The sequence below is a fragment of the Ovis aries genome, chromosome 1, assembly GCF_016772045.2.
Source record: "Ovis aries strain OAR_USU_Benz2616 breed Rambouillet chromosome 1, ARS-UI_Ramb_v3.0, whole genome shotgun sequence".
NCBI classification, from domain to species: Eukaryota; Metazoa; Chordata; class Mammalia; order Artiodactyla; family Bovidae; genus Ovis; species Ovis aries.
In genome coordinates, this window is record NC_056054.1 from 187,422,036 (window position 1) to 187,442,550 (window position 20,515).

Here is a 20,515-nt window from a genome sequence, read left to right on the forward strand (position 1 = left end):
CTTCTCCTCCTCCCCTCAATCTTTCCCAGCATCAGGGTCTTTTCCAATGAGTCAGCTCTTCGCATCAGGTGGCCAAAGTATTGGAGTTTCAGCCTCAACATCAGTCCTTGCAATTATCATTCAGAGCTTAGCAAAGGAATAGCATTATCCCAGGAGTGCCTGGTAAGGTTACTGAACACAGAAAGTCTTCTTTAAGTCCCCATTTCACTGTTCCAATACCCAGGTAGATTTTCCCACCTCTCTCTAATATGGGACTGTGTGCCGTACAGAGACTGTGCTTTATAATTTCAAGGGCTTCCCAGTGTTCTAGTGAGTGTAATGCAACGAGCAGTGATTCAAACTTCTTCTGACTCTCACTGATGCCTGGAGTCCCTTCCCATAGAGTTCAAGACCACCCCAACCCCTTCCTTGCTTATCCATTCTCACTGGGCTACTCTGTACACACTTCAGTTTTGCCAAGTGCACATCACTAATATTTCTCTTTTAGAAAGAAAAGTCCATTTCCCTTAAGAAGAGAAACCCATTGATCATTCCAATTTAAGTTCTCCTACCACCACCCAAGAACACCTCAAGTAACATCTCTCATCTCCCTCACCAACCTACCTCTCCTTTCCTCCTTAATGTCAGCATCCCTTTACTGAAGTCTGGAATGATGAAGCTTAATTAGAACCATCCTAATTCCCTTCCCAAAGTGGCATCTAACTTCATGTTAACTAAGATATAGCATTTCACCACCTAACCCTGTACTTCTCACTCACCACAACTTAATTTCTTGGCAAGTTTCAAGTAATTCTGTGATCCAGAATAAATTCTACAAAAACCCTATAATCCACTGCATTTAAGGAGTGATGTGGCCCGAATATAAACCCCAGTATGCCCTCAGGAATGAAAGCCTTTCTCGGAACTCTCCCAGCACATTCTCTAGGGTTTGAAAAAGTTTCCAAAAGCAAATGCATGCATGCTGAGGAGAGCAAGTTTGTGGTACCTGGGGATTCCCCAATACTCCAAAAGTACATCCTCACCTTCCCAGTTATGATTCATTTCCAGCATTTCATTCATGTACCTAAAATGGTCTTTGACCACCACATCCCAAAACAACCATCATATTTGCCCAGTTCTCTTTCTGATCTCTGAAAGAGCTTAGAGAGGTTACAGAATAGAGGCCTTGGTTGACAATTTGTGTCATTTCCAAACTGTTTTTTCTCCTTGAAAGAGCTGGCTGTGGGAGAAGCAGTCATGAGGGAAGCTCTATAAAGGGAACTATTTGAATTTTAAAGATGTTATTCACTGTGATCCCCAGCTACAAGGCATAATGAAAGGAAGGATATCACATTTGTTACCAGGGAATAGGAAAGGGAGGGGGAAACTTTCAGTCATGGTGAAGAAGTATTGGAGCCTGTTCTTTCCACAGCTACAGTGGAAAGAATTAATATTCAGATTACAGGAAGGTAACCAATGGGTGAATGAGTTATATAATTCTGCTGGTTTTCCTGTTCTGGCGTTTAAATTCACAGAACCACAGTACTGGAAGAAACCTTAGAATGTTTAGTCCACTCATTCATTAAACAGATAAGAAAACTGCATAGGAGTTGCAGTTTGCACAAAGCTAACCAGTTAGCAGTAAAATGAGGACAGAAACCCCTTCCTTTCTCCACATACCAGTGGGTATGCGCTGTTCCAGAGTTTAATATCTACTTCTTCAAGATCATTACTGAGAAGATAGCAACTGGGTATTGTATAAAGAGAAATGGAGTTTCTGGGATTTTTATTTTTCCCTCTTGTTTCTCCTTCCCCAGTTTCCACCATTCCTTTTTCAGGTGCTGCTTCCTTGAAAAGTCATGCCTTCTTCAACGAGACTGGAGAACTGCCATGCCACTTTCCAAACACCCAAAACCTCAGCCTGGACGAACTGGTGATATTTTGGCAGGATCAGAATAAGTTGGTTCTCTATGAGCTATTCAAAGGCCAAGAGAAGCCCAATAACGTTCATCCCAAGTATATAGGCCGCACAAGCTTTGACCAGGACAGTTGGACCTTGAGACTCCACAACGTTCAAATCAAAGACACAGGCTCGTATCAATGTTTCATCCATCATAGAAGGTCCCAAGGACTGGTTTCCATCCACCAGATGAGTTCTGACCTGATAGTGCTGGGTATGTAGTCAATGGTGTGTTCAGATCCCAGGCCTTCTCAGATGAGACTGCAATAGGTGGGGAAGGGGGTACCTCGAGAGAGAGGCAGAGGACAGCCTGTTCTGGGAAGCCCACCTGAGGGGAATGCAGGGCTTGGGAGTAGGAAACTAAAGATCCTTCATACTTTTTATGGTTTACTTCTGAAGGATCTGTAAGAATCTGCTTTAGGGACCAGCTAGAGCTAACTAAGCCAAGGAAATGCAGCTAAGTGAAAACCATGGGTGATTTGGACATTATTAAGTTTATATGAACCATATAGGTCTCTAATCTCTTTTACATTCGTTTTTTCTCTTAGCCCAAGATTTCTCACCCACTAAATCTTTGCCTGGAGCTCTTTGCAAGGGTGACAGCTGGCTAATTGGGGATTTCCCTTCAGTCTCCTGGAGGTTGCTTACAACTTGCTTGTTGCCTAATCATGAGCCCAGAAGACAGGAGGGAAATAACCCAAGGCACACAATCCAAAAGCTGACAAACCAGCTCCCCTATTTTTCCAGGCCTTGAAAAAACCTAAATGTCACTACAGAATTTTTAAAATTAAAATACAGTAAAATTAATCATTTTTATCTTGGCGTACAGTTCTATTAATTTGAACTTAGGTACAGATATATGTAACCAGCAATACAAAGAAAGTGAAAGTGTTAGTCCTTCAGTCGTGTTCGACTCTTTGTGACCCCTTGGACTCTTCTGTCCACGGGATTCTCTGGACAAGAATACTGGAGTGGGTTGCCATTTCCTTCTCCGGAGGATCTCCTGACCCAGGGATCTAATCTGGGTCTCCTGCATTGCGGGCAGATTCTTTATCATCTGAGCCACCAGAGGTCAGTAACCAGCAATATAAACAGGATACAAATCATTTTCAGCACCCTAAAAAAAAATTTCCCCATGCTATGCTCTTCTAATCATATGCTGTCTATACCCATAACCCCTGTTTTGCATCCTATGGACTTATCTTTTGTGACTATCACATAAATGAAGGCATACAGTATGTAATCTTTTAAGACCAGCTTCTTTTATTTAACATAATGCCTTTGAGAGTCATCCAAGTTGTCACATGTATCAAAAGTCTGTTCCTTGTTACTGTGAATAGTAACATTTTTGTTTATCCATTCAACCCATAGAAAGACATTGGGTTGTTCATTTGGGGGCTATTATGAATAGAACGGCTATAAACATTCATGTACAAGTTTTTGTGTAATTCTCTATCTGGATAGATACCCAGGTGCAGAATTACTAGATCCAGAATAACTATTGTTAATGAGGTTTAAAGTAGGCAACACCTTGGCAATCTACCTTCTATTGCCACATCACATACAAGCAGAATGCTTAAGTAGTAGGTTGATAGAGCAAAACTCGTAAAGATAGCACACAAATCACTGAAATTGTAGAAACAATACACTCAACTATGAGTTAGTATGTAGAACCTGCACAGTACCTAGTGATTAGAGAAGGAGAGTAAGGGATTTGGCTGGCAGAAGGGGCTAGCCCTCCTGTGGCTCAGAGAGCACCTCCTTGACTGGGGTAAGCAGGAAGCATGGTGGCCCCGAACTCCATTTCTGAAAATAAATGTGGCATCATTACGTGGCTCTCACCATGGGCCAAGGCCCACAATTTACACACCCTAAGGCTGCCAAGCGTACTCCCAATGAGTTCCCAGGGTACCTAGTTATCTGCTATTCCATTCCAGATATATCAAATTTACACTGATTTCTTTCTTTCTTTTTTTGTATCTCTATTCTGCTTTCAGCTAACTTCAGTCAACCAGAAATAAGACTAATTGCTAACCAAACCGAAAAGTCTAACATCATCAATTTGACCTGCTCATCTACACAAGGTTACCCAGAACCTCAGAAGATGTATGTGAGGCTAAACACTAAAAATTCAACTAGCAACTATGATGCTGTCCTGAAGAAATCTCAAAATAATATCACAGAACTGTACAATGTTTCTATCAGCGTGTCTTTTCCCATCCCACCTGAAACAAATGTGACAATCTTCTGTGTCCTGCAACTTGAGCCAACGGAGATAATTTTATCCCCACCCTACAATATAGGTAAGCTTGCTTCCCCAGACTGTTCTGTTTATCAGGTATAATACACAGATGGGTAAGGCAGATCATCCAATGTCCCCTGCTTGCCAGGAAGCCTCCAACTGGGCCATTTTAGGATACTGTAAGGAAGGACCTAGATAGACAGCTCCTGTTTCATCTGACTGTTAAAAGGTCCAGGAGGCTATGAACCTATGGTGCACTTTAGGATGCAAATTCTTAGCCCTGACACTGGCCTGGTGTTTTGGGCTGCCTTTTGATAGAAGACTTTGAAGTTTAGGTCAGAAAATGCAGCATTTCTCCAGGCTAGAATTCTCTCATTCATTAAAACACACACATGTGCATACATACATATTATGAATACAGGACCATTCTAGACATTGTTGGTGGCAGAGGAGAAAACCAAAAAGTATAAAACATACTCTCTGCTCTCAGGGACCTTCTCATAGAACCAGAACCCCATGATATACACACATGGTAAACTGGATTTAAAAAGACTGAATTGAAATCTAAATTATATCCTATAGAAATATACAACTAAATCTAAAAACAAGAGTGACTGACAATAAGATTTACAGGCATTCAGAGATAGGCAAGTTCCTTGAGGGTCATTGAAGGCTTCCTAAAGGAAATGGGATATTATATTACCATAACAGAAACAACTGGGCTGAATAAGTGTGGTAAAGAGATGACAGGTACTTGTGGTGGCTTCCGAAAATTCTGAAACAGCATCCAGACTTGGGTGGTTAGAGGGCCACAATCAATTAGTAGTACCTGCCGTGGGCACAGGTAATGGTGGCCATCTGTACACATGTGTCAAGGAAACACTCAGAAGCAGAATGCTTGTGGCATGTTGATGGTGTAGTAGGGACCAGTCCCACTGGAGGAAAGGGCTGAAACTCAGCCATGCCCACTAATAGGAGCCTGCTATCTTAAATTCCTGGCTTTGCCCTAGAATACGGCCCCATTTGAGGCTTCACTTCTGAGGAGCAGTAACTGAAAAATTCTTCTGAAATAAAGGCAGTCTTCACCCACACTGCCTTCAACACTGCTTATTCCAGTCCCAACCCCTCCCCCCACCCATCTGCCTTCTGCTTGCCCTGGCCCCCTCCTCCAGCTCTGGCCCCTTGGTTTGCCCCCTCCTAAGCATCCCCCCGGTTCCTTGCTCCATCCTCTGGCTTTAACAGCTCCCCTCTCCTGGTGTCTCATTGTTTAAATATAATTTGGCCTCAAGATGCATTCTATTTTCTATATATATATTTAATTTGGGTGGCACTTGGTGTTTGTTGATGCACATGGGGGCTACTCTTCCTTGCAGTGCAGGGGCTCTGGGCACATGGGCTTCAGCTGTGGCATGTGGCCCCTAGAGTGAGGACTCAGTAGTTATGGCACATGGGCTTAGTTGCTTCAAGACATGTGGAATCTTCCTGGACCAGGAATCAAACCCATGTTCCTTGCATTGGCAGGCGGATTCTTAACCACTGTACCCCCTGGAGCCCACCCCTACCAGCCAGCTTAGCTGTACCAGTAGGCCAGTCCTCTCTCCTGATGCTGATTTCCTTCTGATCACCTCTGACTCTTAACAGTTAAGTAAATGGCATGGTCACCCTGCCTGTCCTGGTTGCTTCTACTGTAGCCTCTCTTGGGCTGATAGAAGCCTCTCCCACACTGTCCTGAGATTTAGCAACTTCTTGGAGCTGCCACCAATCACCAAAGATGAAACACCCTGTGGCTCTCTGCCATGACTCCCACAGGTACAGGGTCCTTCTACCACTACAGCCTCATCAGGGCTCACCTTTCTGCTGCTTCTCAACCGCTACCAAAACGTTCCTCACTGCCACCATCTTCAGAAATGTTTCAGCTCCAGCTGCCTCAGGAAGATGGGGCTTGCCTCTCTGGGTCCCTATTCTCTGGCTAGATCAGAGATAGGTTAGGCCCACATCAGGGAACATTTTTGGGGTATCCAAAGGTGGCAGCCTCCATGACAACAAGTGTTACCCTCCTTTACTGGGATGCCAGACAGGCTCAAGTGAGGTTAAACTGGGACAGACTCAGAGAGTATTGAATGTGACCTGCAGTGCCAACAACTCCTTTTCTTAAGGTCCCAGGAACACGATATAGGTCCACAAACTGCCCCTAAGTTAATGGGAGGTCAACTGGTCCTAGTCTTCTATTATTTGAGATTAACTACCAGACCTGTTCTCATAAATGTCTATAAAATGGGCCACTAAGCTCTATTTCTCCTTCCCAAAGTCTATTTTACTAACTTCTTGGAACTTTAGACATCCATGAGCAAGGAAGTAAGTCCTGATTTCTCAGGAGCTGATTCTGACCCTGATTCCTCAGGGCATTAAGAAATATCAAAGGTTTACCAGTAGGTGGGACATGTTGAAAGCCATGCTGAGAAAGTCCACTGTGACATCAGGGGGAAAAACAAATAAACGTGGAGACTGGAGGTCTGTGAGGAGGCTGTTATGTTTGTCGGGGTGAGAAGTGTCTGGAGCCTGATACGCAGATGATATTGGGCAGAGGACTTATTCTAAGGGAAAATTCAGGACCATGGAGGGGGTTGAGGAAGCAGGATGCTGCCCAGCTGAGTGTATCTTCAGAGCCTCCATGCACATACATTGCCCAGATTCCACAACCAAGGGCCAAGTTGACCCTCTTCTAGATCAGAGCCATTGTCATCCCAGCCTCTGGGAAGGGAAGGCAAGACAGCTAGTCCAGGCAATGGATCAGAGTCACTGGCTTGGTTCTCAGTCAGCTGCTGGGGCCCTGAGACTAGGATTCTCTATCGCCCGAATCATGTGAGTTTCAGGCTCATCTGGCAGTAGAGCCCTGAGGAGATGCTGGCATGTAAAGAAAGAGAAGAGCAGTAATTATAAAACTTTCATAATCAACCTTCCTGGCTGATTGCAAACTTGGGTTCATTTTTAGATGCAAAGTCACCTGTGCCAAGCCCCCCTGTCCCAGACCACATCCTCTGGATTGCGGCTCTACTTGTAGTGTTCATTGTGTGTGGGACGGTGTTTGTAATACTAAGGAAAAGGAAGACGAAGCAGCCTGGCCCCTCTAATGAATGTGGTGAGTCAGTGCTTGTCCTCTCTGCAGATTGCCACTTTGCAGCTGTTTCCCGATCAGCTGCCTTCTGGAGCTCCCTGGCTGAGCCCAGGCTGGCAAAGAGTCAGCAAGTGTTTGGAGGAAAAGATTCTCCCAGGGTCTGGAGCCCATATAGATGGGAGTAAGAGCTGGTAAGGTGGCTCTGGGTTTCCAGGAAAGGCAACGTTTCTAATCTAAGGTTTACAAATGTACTCCTCATTTCCAGACAAAGCTAATTATTCCTTGGTTTACCTACTTCATGAGGTCACGGTGAGAATTCAACAAAGTAAAAGGGTGAAAACACTCCTAAACATTCATGATTATGGACCTGATGGTGTTCAAGCAAGGATGTTTGGTGGGAGAAGGAAAGGATTAGATGACCATAAGATTTTCCTTCTCATCTATTAAAAGTCTTGGTTTCCTGAGAAGTAAGTTAGATGAATTATGCCCTGCTGATTTTAACATATAATATTAATTCTTAATGATTACCAAGTACAACATATCCATTACCACATACACTGAACATAAAAATTGCCTAAAATTCCACTAATAAGAAAAAAATGATTATGCAGACATTTTAGTGTGTATCTTCCAGATTCTTCTGTATATTAATCTGTGATTTTTCCACAAATGGAATAGTATTATGAAGACTGTTTTTCACAGTTTGGATAATGTAACATACTGTTTTCAAACTGCTTTATACCAAATGTAGGAAGAAAATTTTTAGTGCCACTGAGTATTATTCTGTAGCATCATTCAAAATGGCTCCAACATACTCCATTATGTGGATACACCTTAATTGATTTAACTGAGTCCTTTCTGTTGGACATTCGGGTTGCTCCTATAGGTTTTCTATTGTAAACAGCACTGCATTGAGTAGCCTCCTCATTGATTTCTGTTGTAAAAATGTCCTGTGTTTGATGTGGGCAAAGTGGTCCCTGCCTTTATAAGAATTCCATGCCTGTTTGTGATTAGGGCTGGTTTGGATGATGTTGTAAGATAAAGCTGGACTTTATCTCACTAACTGCCTCCAGCAAAAGTTTGGTTGTGCTAATAATTAAGGTAAAACCTCCTCACTCATTTATGGTAAAAAGCACAAGATAAGTAATGCTTCTGGTCAGCATCTTAAGATTGCAGGTACAGATTTTAAGAAAATAAAGAGATGACATTAGTAGTCACTCATTTCATCCTGTTGTATTCCAAAAACAGTAAATTTGGAAGTGATAATCCAATTTCAATACATTGACACAAAGCATATGGCAGAGCCATTCAAACTGCCAAAGCACAGAGTGTACTGAGAGGTTTCTGTGATATAAAAGTGTAAAATTCACAGCGCAGGGTCAGATTACAGATGTATCATGTTTGCCCAGGCTTTGACTTTTCAAAGTGAGAGTTTTTAACTTCTATTTCTCTCTCAATCTCATTGCCATTTAGATTTAGGTAAATGTGAAGATGCAACCTTCTGCTTGGAAATAAGCTGTTTCCTAAATTTGCTTTTGCAATGGAATGATTAGCTTATGCAGGCTTCCCAGGTGGCTCAGTTGTAAAAATCCACCTGCCAGTGCAGAAGATGCAGGAGACATGAGTTCGATCCCTGGGTCAGGAAGATTTCCTGCCAGAGGAAATGTCCGAGAAAAGTCCCACAAACAGAGGAGCCTGGCCAGCTACAGTCCATAGGATCACAGAGAGTTGGTCTTGATTTAGTGACTGAGAACCCACACACAATGAGCTTACAAATGAAACAAAGCAAAGGGAGGAGGAAAGGCAAGTAAAAATGTTTCTTCACCTAATAAGCAGTCAGAAAAATTCAGGAGACTAGATAAAGAAGTTAAAGGGGACGTGTCTGTACATATGAGAGTGTTGGGAGGATGTTCAAGAAGCTGTTGCATTTGAGGTGGTCAGATTGATATATGAGTGTTAAAGGGCAGAAAACCACAAGAGAGAGCATAGTACATACACAAGCCTCTCAAGAATATGACAGAGAATACTGGTAGGAAACATCGTTTGGTCAGATAGTCACATGTGCCAGCAAATTTGGTCAAAGAGAAGAGCCTTGATATTGCTGGAGAACAGAGAGGTACTAAGGAACTGGGCCACATAGATATGAGATGTCTGTAAAAGCGGGTTCTATAACTTTAGCAATGTCTGCACTTGCTTGTGGATACCCTTGGCGTTGGCTGTATGATAGGCAGAATAATGCCACCAACAAATATCCATCTCATATACCCCAGAACCTAAAGTTATCTTACATGGAAAAAGAGATTTTTCATATATGATTAGTATACTGACTTCAAAATGATGGGATTATCCTGGCTTATCCAGGTAGACCCAATCTAATCATGTGAATCAGAGAAACTTTCCCATCTGGATTAGAAAGATAAAATGGAAGGAGAGAGCCAAAGCTTGAGACAAGCTCAACCCACAATTGCTGCTCTTGAAGACAGAGGAAGGGGCCCTGAGCCAAGAAATGTGGATGGCCTCTAGAAACTGGAAATGGTCCTCAGCTGGCCGTGAAAGCAAGCAAGGAAATGGGAATCTCAGTCCACAAGGGACAAGATTCTGCCAATAAGTATGGAAACAGTCATGACCTATCCACAGAGAAACAAGCTTACTGATGAGTAGAAATTTCTCCAACAATGCAGCTTCCTCCTAATCCAATATTCCTTTGCTCAGAGTACACAGCTCTCCAACTAACTAACTTGGTGTCAAAAGTCCTTTCCAGTGTTTGTTTGGTAATTCCAGTTTTTCTCTTCCTGGGCCATACATATTTACCCTTTTTAGGTTGTTAAATGAATAAGAGGGAAAGACCATGGTTGTTCTAGCTGGTTTCTTATCCCTCTTCTCTATTTTGGTTTTGTCAAATAGGGCAGTGAAGGCATGAGAAATTGCAACCTTAAATTACTGTCTTTTCCCAATCAGAAGTTACCCTGTCAGCTTACCTATTGGGGAGAAAGACTAAAATAGCTCCTTCTAAAGTTTTACTTCCTCATTTGTGTCTTGTGTGACTAAAATTTGTATTATAATAGTGCTTAGCAACCTCCAGTCTTTATAACTTGCCCCCCTTTACCAAATCTGGGACAGTCTCAGCTCTTTCAAGAATGATTTCTTAAAGGACAAATGTATTTTCCAAAATAAATCATTTTAAACCACCATTTAAACAGAAACTTTCACAGAACTTAAAAAATGAAACCAGGAGAACTCATCATATCTATCCTTCAAAATGCTAAATTTGTAATCAAATCCAAAAGTTTAGAATCCATCTTCTTATTGCTGCTTTCATTTTAAAACAAGCCTTTTTAAAAATGGTGGTGATTTTGTCATGAGTATGAAAGGATAATATAATTATTTGTGTTAGTGTACAGATACCCTGAAGTACTATATTCAGCTATAAACACTGTTATTTTTAAGAGAACTTTGACAAAAATAGAACCTAACTAGATTTATAAAGTATCTGGAAGATCAGTCAAATAAGAAATAACTGAAATAACTGTGAATGCTCAGCCAGGACAAAAAGCCTTGAGGAGTACACAGGTGCTGCCTTTAAATATCAAAAAACTGCCATAGGGTACAAGATCATACTTAACTGAGACTCTAAAGGACATCTTAATGACAAAGGTTATAAGAAGGTAGAAGGAAATAGCTTCTTTTTCTTAAAATAAAGAGCTCTTTTAAAATTATATAGAAGACACAGACTTCTCTCTCCTCCCATGAAGGATTAACTGCTACAGAAATTGCCCTCCTGCAGTAAACAACTAGAATCAGACAAAATACATGTGACAACTGTTTTCAGACATTGGACAACAGGCTACAGAAAACTGTAGTCCCTAAGAGAAGGGAAAAGATGAGGTGAGCCCTGTGATTGTCCACAACTCACTGGCTGGAGTCAGTTCCTAGGCTGCTCTGAAGGCAGGGGGAGCCCTAATACCAAGCAAAACTAGAAAAAGACATTACAAGACTAGAAAACCACACATGGCCCTTGTGAACATAGATGCCAAAATGCTCAACAAAATCAGCACATGAAATTTGGCAATGCATGAAAATATTAGACAACATGATTAAGTGGGATTTATTCTAATAATATAAGGTAAGTTCAGCATCTAAATAACAAGCAATAAAATTCAACATATTGAAAAACTACAAAGAGAAATCATGGGATACCTACCAAATATGTATCAATAGATACAGAAAAAGCATTTGGGAAAATTAATACACATTCATAATTTTTAAAAAGAAAGATAAACTCCCATACAAGTAGGAATGCTCTTGAATTGAAATTAAAGGACATCTACCAAAATCTTTTGTTAGCATTATATTTAATGATAAGAGAGCTTCCACCTAAGATTAGGAATAAGGCAAGTGTGTCACTCTCCCTGCTTTTGTTCAACATTGTGCTGAAGTCCTAGCCATGCTACAACTCTAGGGAAAGAAGTGAAAGGCATACACATTGCAAAGAAAGAGGTAAAACGGGCTTTTTTTGGCCGGTAAGATGAGTATGTTTATAGAAAAGCCTAAGGAATCCATTAAAAGCTATTAGAACTAATTGAGTGTAGCTAAGTCACAGGATACAAGGTCAATACACGAAACCAATTGTTTTTCTATATACTAACAACAAACAATTGTACATTGAAATTTTTAATACCAATTAAGGTAGTATCAAATAATATTAAAGGCTTTGGAATAAATATTTTTTATAAAAGTACTAGATACCTATAGATGTAGATATAGATATAGATAGATAGATAGATAGATAGATAGATAGATAGATAGATATGCTGCTGCTAAGTCGCTTCAGTCGTGTCCGACTCTGTGTGACCCCATAGACGGCAGCCCACCAGGCTCCCCCGTCCCTGGGACTCTCCAGGCAAGAACACTGGAGTGGGTTGCCCTTTCCATCTCTAATGCATGAAAGTGAAAAGTGAAAGTGAAGTTGCTCAGTCGTGCCCGACTCTAGCGACCCCATGGACTGCAGCCCACCAGGCTTCTCCGTCCATGGGATTTTCCAGGCAAAAGTACTGGAGTGGGGTGCCATTGCCTTCTCCATATATATATATATATATATATAGTGAAAACTAAAAAAATATTACTGCTGACAGAAATTAAAGTAGATCTAAATAAATGGAGAATTATGCAATGTTCATGGTTTACAAGACTAGCTATTAAGATACCAATTCTCTCAAATTGGTATTTGGTTTCAATGCAATATCAAAATCCTGGCAGGCTCTTTTGTAGAAATTAAAAAGCTTATTCTAAAAGTTATATGGAAATGCAAAGGATCTACAATTGCCAAAATAATTATGAAACATGAGAACAAAGCTGGAAGACTTATACTACCTAATTTCAAGATTTATTTTACACCTATAGGAGTCAAGATGGTGTGACATTGATGAAAGGACAGACAAATCAACCAATGGAACAAAATAGAAAGTTAAAAAATAAACTCACATGATTTTGTCAACTGATTTTGATAAAAGTGCCAAGTTAATTCCATGCTGAAAGGATAGTTTTTTCAATAATGGTATTGGGTCAGTTACACCCAAAAAATATCTTGAAGTGGATCATAAACCTAAAATAAGAGCCACAATTAAAAGACTTTTGAAAGAAAACATAGAAGAAGAATTATGTGAGCTTACGTTAGGCAAATCTTAGGACCGAGTAAGCACAAATTGTATTATAAAAAGATAAGATTGATAAACTGAACTTCATCAAAATTAAAAATTTCACCCTTTGACTTTATTCAGAAAATGAAAAGTCAAGTCACAGACTATGACAAAATGCTTGCAAAACATACATATAATAAAGAACTTATAGTCGGAATATATAATTGTGTGATACTATTCAATAAGATAATTCATATAACTAAATTCACAAAGCAAAAGATTTGAATAAATACTTCACATAAAAAGAAATACAAGTGGCCAATAAGCAACAGTCACACAGTCATAATGTCATTAGTCACTGAGGAAACACAAATTCAAACCATAATGAGCTACCACCATATACCCACTAACATGGCTAAAATTAAAAAGACTGATAAATATCAGGTGTTGGAGAGGATATGAAGCAAATGAAATTCTCATGTTCTTCTATACAACCCAGCAATCCTAGGTAGTTATCTATGAGAAATAAAGACATATGTCTATACACACACACACACACACACACACACACACACACACATGTGTCCATAGTAGCTTTTTTCATAATACTAAAAAACTAGCATCCTGAATTTTTACAGTTGGTGAATGGATAAACAAATGGTAGCATATACATACAAGGAAATATCTCTGAGCTATAGAAAGGAATGTTACTACTGGTAACATGAAACAGCATGAATAAATTTCAAAAGTATTATGCTATGTGAAAGATACTTGGCACGAAAAGACTATACATTATATGATTATACTTATATGAAATCCTAGAATAAAGCAAAACTATTGTGGCATTAGGCAGATCAGTGGTTGGAGGGGATGGGTGGGAGAAAGAAATTGATTGAAAAGGGCTAGAGGGCACTCTTTGGGCTTATATAAATGTTCTCTAGTTTGGTTATAGTGGTAGTTACATGACTGCATGTATTTGTTAGACTCAGTAAAATCTGTATGGAAAATGATTGGATTTTACTGTGTATTTTATCTCAATAAAGCTGATTATTCTCAAACATACGCACATAAACAGAATCACTAAAGATAAGAAGTGTTCAAAACCATCAGGATTGTTGAAAGGACTGCTGTGATCTCTAAATTCTTCCATGGACCCCTGGGTTAACAACTCCTGCTGTAAGGCTCTCAGTGGGATAATAGCACCATCACAGCTGTCAACGCAGAGAAATTTTCTCTCTAAGTTGCATCAGTAGTAAGGCCATGCCAGTAGTAACTCAGGCTTTGGAAGGTCTAGCTCACTAGAGATTTCCCACTTGATCCTGTCCATGCAATATTGTGTATTATTTAGTAGCACCAGTTGGATAACCCAGTAAGGTGTCAGCATATTCAATATTTCCTTTTCCTCCTCCTTCCAAACCTTACTTTCAGAAAAGGACTGGAAACTTTTCTTCCCCATCGTTAAATGTTTACTAAAACTATATGTGATACACCTCTCAGTAGCATTTTTATTTTAGTAAAGAATAGAGCTATCAGTTCAGTTCAGTCGCTCAGTCGTGTCCAACTCTTTGCAACCCCATGAATCGCAGCACGCCAGGCCTCCCTGTTCATCACCCTCTCCAGACTCACGTCCATCGAGTCTGTGATGCCATCCAGCCATCTCATCCTCAGTCATCCCCTTCTCCTCCTGCCCCCAATCCCTCCCAGCATCAGAGTCTTTTCCAATGAGTCAGCTCTTCTCATGAGGTGGCCAAAGTACTGGAGTTTCAGCTTCAGCATCATTCCTTCCAAAGAAATCCCAGGGTTGATCTCCTTCAGAATGGACTGGTTGGATCTCCTTACAGTCCAAGGGACTCTCAAGAGTCTTCTGCAAAGTAAAACCTATTCCCAATGTTAGAACTTAAGGCATATGAGCAAAAGAAGGCATTTACTTTCGGGATGAGAGAAGCTCCTTCTCAGTCCCCATGAAATTTCATCGAGGAAGCATCTATTCCACATACATGGCAGCAACAATTTCTCTCCGGGTCCTAGGACTTAGGAGCCTCTTCAAACTTTCCTTCTTTTAGTATCTGTGGGAAATATGTTTTCTGAAGTTGTTTTTGTCTTTTTCAGAAATCATCAAAGTGGAGGGGAAAGAGAGTGAACAGACTGAGAAAAGGTGAGTTCTGACCCTATGACATTGTTGAAAGAGGTACAATCCCCAGAGGGTCTATAATTTAACTAGGCTTGGTATGAGGCATGCTGGGACCTCAGCTTATATGGAGAGGAAAAGGAAAGTGAGACTAGTTTGAACTTAGAGAAAAACATCCTGTCTATAACTGGATGGCAGTGTGCCCTGTGTACAATGCCCAAGGGGCATGGCAAGCTCAGTCATGCTCAAGGAAAAAAATAATACCAAAAGGGTCTGATGTGATGAGTATAGAATGCATCTTATTCACCATGGCAACCCCAGTACCTAGCACAATGCCTGGACCAGTGGGTGTCCTACATTTGTGGAATGAATAAATACATAAGTGAGAAGTGATAATAGGTACCCTTTAGCCTCAATGTCTTTGCATCTGCTGTGCCCTCTACTTGGAATGTTCTTTGCAACTTCTTCACCTCATTCTTCAGATCTTGGCTTAAGCTGCACTTTCTTAAAAACCCTTCCCAAACTAGATTATGTCATCTTGTTATAGTATCTTATGAATCCCTGTGCTTTTTCTTTATAACACCAGGTTATACTTATATATTGGTATAATTATAAAACTAAACTCTATAAACTTAACCAAATTAAACTCTACAGAGGGCAGGGAATATATCAGTGAAGGTCATCACTGTGCTGCCAGAACCTAGCAGACTGTCTGTCATATAGTAGGTAATCAATAATTTTTTTAAACTGTGAAATTGAAACAGCAAATATACTTGAATCTATAGAAAGTAGCTTTTTAATAATACTAACAGTTCTCAGTAGTTGTAATTTTCATGGTGAATATTCATTGAAAGATGATGGGACTTATTTATAGAATTTACAATCTAATGGTTTGATGAGTATATAGCATGTTGAAAGTTTTGTGGAAAAATAAACATTGTTCATCAGAGTTTTAGTCTCTCTTACATTTGCTTTCAGCTGAGCAACAATTTTAAGTTTGTTTGATTTGTATTTATTTTTCACTTATTTAGCTTTCTTTCTAGATACTTTACCTAATCAAATCCAAATAAGAATAGCACTTAAGTAACCCTAAATATGGCACAGGGAGAAATGTGTATATCCTTTTCTTTACATTATCTTTTGTTCACATATGACGGGGGAGCCTGGTGGGCTGCCGTCTATGGGGTCGCACAGAGTCGGACACGACTGAAGCGACTTAGCAGCAGAGGGCTACGGAATGCAGAATTTGGTGAGGTGCTTTTTTTTCTTTTTTAAGGGGTTCAAGTTTTCAGGGTTTTTTAATGCAATCTTTTTAAACTAAAAAAAAAAAAAAAGTTAGTTTGTTTTCGTTTAAATAAACCATTTCTCCCACCTCCCTACCCCAACCCCACCTCTAGCAACCATCAGTCTGTTCTCTGTATCTGAGAGCTTGATTTTTAAATTATTTTTTTAATTTTTAAATTCCAACATGTAAGTGAAGTAATACAGTATTTGTCTTTCTCTGTTTGATTTATTTCACTTAGTGTGATACCCTCAAGGGCCATCCGTGTTTGCCACAAATAGCAAGATTTCATTCCTTTTTTGTGGCTGAGTAATAGTCTACTCTGTATGTGTGTGTGTGTGTGTGTGTGTGTGTGTGTGTGTGACAATTTCTTTATCCATCATCAGTGAACACTTAGGTTGTTTCCATATCTTGGTTATTAAAATAGATATTTGTTGAAAGAATGGATGGATGCATGAAAGAATACGCAAAGATTCCTGGCAATCCACCTTTTCACAAAATGAGGCAGTCAGATTGTACCTCCATCCACCATGAGAAATTGGGCTCTCAAGAATATTGAGGCACTAGTCACACAGTCATGAGGTTAAAGCAACCCTAAGTCAAAAAGAGACACAGTCATGACGCCAGGGTATGTTGCTTCCGGTGTGCCCTGCACTCACCTGGATATACCAGCTACTGTGGGTCTCGGAATCCTGGATGGAGCCCAGGTGCTGTGCTGTCTTGTCAAAGCCAGTTCAGAAAAGATCTGGAAGAGCCTACAGAGGGAAGGCACCAGGGAATCAGCGAAGGGCAGTGGCAGGCCCAGACAAAAATCAGAGAGAGCTAACAGGAAGCATGGATGGCACATCTCTTCAACAGTTTGTTTTTCTCCTCATTGCTATTGCAATGCCATTGCTCATTCCTATGTTCTGTTCCACCGCTGAAAGCTAGAAAAACAAAGCGGCTCCACTGTGAAATCTCACCGAATTCTTTTCTCTATTTTTCCAGGGTAGAACTCCAAAAACCTGGAAGATCTGATGAAGTCCAGTGTGATGTCAACATTTCAAAGACAACCTCAGACAACAAAAGTGCTACAGATTTTTAATTAAAGAGTAAATGCCATATAACTGTTTTTATATGCTTTCCTTTTCAAGTTTTGACTGAACTTTTCTTGTCTTTCTAAACCTTCCCAGAAGGCAAGAAAATATTACTATTAATAGTAGCGGGGGCTTCAGAATTCCCTCCAAGTAAAATAGCCTCCTACCATGCCAGCTCTGTTCTCGGTGCCAGGAGTAGATTTCAACTGTTTCTTTTCATTTCAGAACACACTTAAGGGTCAAGCCCATCTAACTGATTCCTGGCTCAGGAATCATGTGTGAGATTAACAACTCTTGTTCCAGATTTGGTCTCTTTTCTTAATTTTATAAATTAGGTTTTACATAGAACTCCCAATTCCTGGAATTGCGGCTTTTATCTACTCTGAATCTCAGATACTAACCCTCATTCCATCTTGTATACCTGTGACTGAACAACTACCTTTTCAGTCTGGGTGGGAGTTATGTATTTTATGGCCTTATAATGTTTTGAAGTATAGAGAAATATGTACTATAATAATGTAATTACTGAGGAAAGTCCACACTCTGCTAAAGAGTTCTGGTCCCTCTGTGAGGGTCAGTAAGGAAAGTGATGGTCCAGTGTGCTGACAACAATGAGCAGACCAACTCAAAATCTGGGAAATTAGAGAGACAGAGAAGGAACCAGTTCTGTAGCCATTACCATCAGTGCTGAGGCTAATATTAAGGAGGATCCACCTGCCCAAGAAGCTACTGCTGAGCCTTAGCAAAGACTGTGGGATAAAGCAGAAGAATGCTGTGGATAATAAACTCTGCTTCTCTTCTTGGGGAAAAAAAAAAAATGAGACAGTGGCCTGGGGCCACTGTGAGAGAGCCAGTAGAGATCACAGTACTCAAAACAGGGAAAAAAATGAAAGCTCTTGACCAATAGAAGTGCACATGAATATTCAGTGTGTGCAGTCCTTCAATAAGCCCTGGGAAGAGCAACAGATGGACAGTCTAACCAAATGGACTTCAGGCCGACAGCAGTTTCCTTGGAGGTTGGGAGGGGTTTTGATGATAGCCAGGTGGTTGTAATGTTTCACCTGACTGGAAGCAGAGCTGGGAAGGGAGAGCTATCATCTTAATAATGGGGTGATGGAAGGAGGCCTAGGTCTCTTTCAGTAAATGACTGAGAGTGAAGGAGCTGCAAGAGAATTAAGAGGACCAAGATGCACATTGCCCAGAGGCGGACGAAGCCCATAGATGTCCTAAGGAGATACCGGTTGTCCCAGAGCAGGGCTCTGGGGACTGTCTAGGGGACTGTCTATGTGTCTGTCAGCTCTCAACAACAGGGAAACTGGGCACAGGAGAGGAATATACTAGCCCAGTAGAAATGAGTTAGGAGACCCTGGCTCTAAGACAGCATCACTAACGGATGGAGAAGCCTCAGTCTAACCCTAAAGAGAACTTTGGGAGGCCCACGCTACAGAAAAGTAGTTCTTATTCTACATTTTGTTGTTGTTGTTCAGCTGCTCAGTCGCGGTGTGTTTATTCTACATGAAGGACCCTGAAGGGTTGTAGACAGCTACGCTAGCCATGCTTGCACCTGTAATAGTCCCAGTTGTGTGCTCTGCCCTGCCCTTACCTTCATTAGGCTCTAAGCATCTTCATTAGACTAACATAAGGTGTGTTTTATTTTAACTTTTTAGTTTATATTGGAAGATAGCTGATTATGTTGTGGTTTTGCGTGCACAGTAAAGTAGTTTAGTTATACATACACATGTATCTGTTCTCAATAAGTTTCTATTAAAATGATGTGTGCTCACTTGCTTCAGTCATGTCTGACTGTTTGCGACCCTATGGACTGTAGCCCTCTAGACTCCTCTGTCCTTGAGATTCCCCAGGCAAGAATACTGGAATGGGTTGCCATGCCCTCCTCCAGAGAATCTTCCTGACCCAGGGATCGAACCCCTGTCTCAGACATCTCCTGCATTGGCAGGTGTGTTCTTTACCCCCAGCACCACCTGGGAAGCCCATTAAAATGATGTAAAAGTCTAAATTTTGTACTTTAGCAATACTTACAGTCTGATATCACTCCCTCTATCCTCCTAAGGTATGTCTTTGCTCTTGATAGTGCTAAGATAGCCCAGTCTCCAGTCACCTAACTAAAAGCCCCGACTCACTCCAAACACTTTCCTCTTCCCTTTCCCTTAACCATTGGATAAGTAAGGGTGTCTTACATGATTCTGTGTTTATCTAGGTACTGACACATAAGGGATGTTTTTTCTCAGGGTAACTGGGAAATCTGAAGTTAAGGAAGGGATACTTGCCTTTCAGTTTGCAATGTTTTATATGATGTAATGTGTGATTGTATGTACATTAAACAAGAGCTTAGTGTAAAAATGTATTCCTGTATGCAAGACAGTAAAAAAGACACAGATGTGTATAACGGACTTTTGGACTCAGAGGGAGAGGGAGAGGGTGGGATGATTTGGGAGAATGGCATTCTAACATGTATACTATCATGTAAGTATCGAATCGCCAGTCTATGTCTGACGCAGCATACAGCATGCTTGGGGCTGGTGCATGGGGATGACCCAGAGAGATGTTATGGGGAGGGAGGTGGTAGGGGGGTTCATGTTTGGGAACGCATGTAAGAATTAAAGATTTTAAAATTAAAAAAAAAGAAAAAAAATGTATTTCTTGAAAATACTTTGATTATAAAATAAATGCATATAACTGTATTGTATATTTGAAAGTTGCTGAGAGTACATCTTAAAAGTTCTCATCACAAGAAGAAAATTTTGTAACTATGTGTGGTGATGAATGTTAAATTATTGAGGTGATCTCTTAATAAATACCATGTCAAATTGTTATGTTGTATGCCTAAAACTAATACAGTGTTATATGACAATTATATTCCAATTAAAAATAAATACATGGCATATGAGAAGAGCCAGGGAAACTGTGGAAAAAAGAAAGTTGTCCAGGCTGTATGAGGGCATGGATGTGTCTAATTTCTTCACCAGTGAATCTCAGGCACCTAAGATAGTACCTCAAAATTATTTGTATAAGGACTGAACAGAACATTAGCATACCCTCTGGTGAAACCTCTCCTCTTGTATATTAGATTCTCTAG

The 20,515-nt window shown here is 40.5% G+C and overlaps 1 protein-coding gene across 20 annotated transcripts in view; it reads left to right on the forward strand.

Annotated features, from left to right (window-relative positions):
- CD86 (CD86 molecule) overlaps nucleotides 1-20,250 on the forward strand; it is a 66,768-nt gene extending 46,518 nt beyond the window's left edge. For 2 of the 20 annotated variants that reach the window (XM_060413630.1, XM_042248176.2), the window contains exons 3-8: nucleotides 1,797-2,153; nucleotides 3,937-4,242; nucleotides 7,174-7,320; nucleotides 15,042-15,087; nucleotides 16,223-16,309; nucleotides 17,330-17,448. In XM_060413630.1, coding sequence (XP_060269613.1) covers nucleotides 1,797-2,153; nucleotides 3,937-4,242; nucleotides 7,174-7,320; nucleotides 15,042-15,087; nucleotides 16,223-16,280 — 914 coding nt within the window. In that variant the 3' untranslated portion in view covers nucleotides 16,281-16,309; nucleotides 17,330-17,448. 20 annotated transcript variants of the gene reach the window in all.
- The last annotated feature ends 265 nt before the right edge of the window (nucleotides 20,251-20,515 follow it).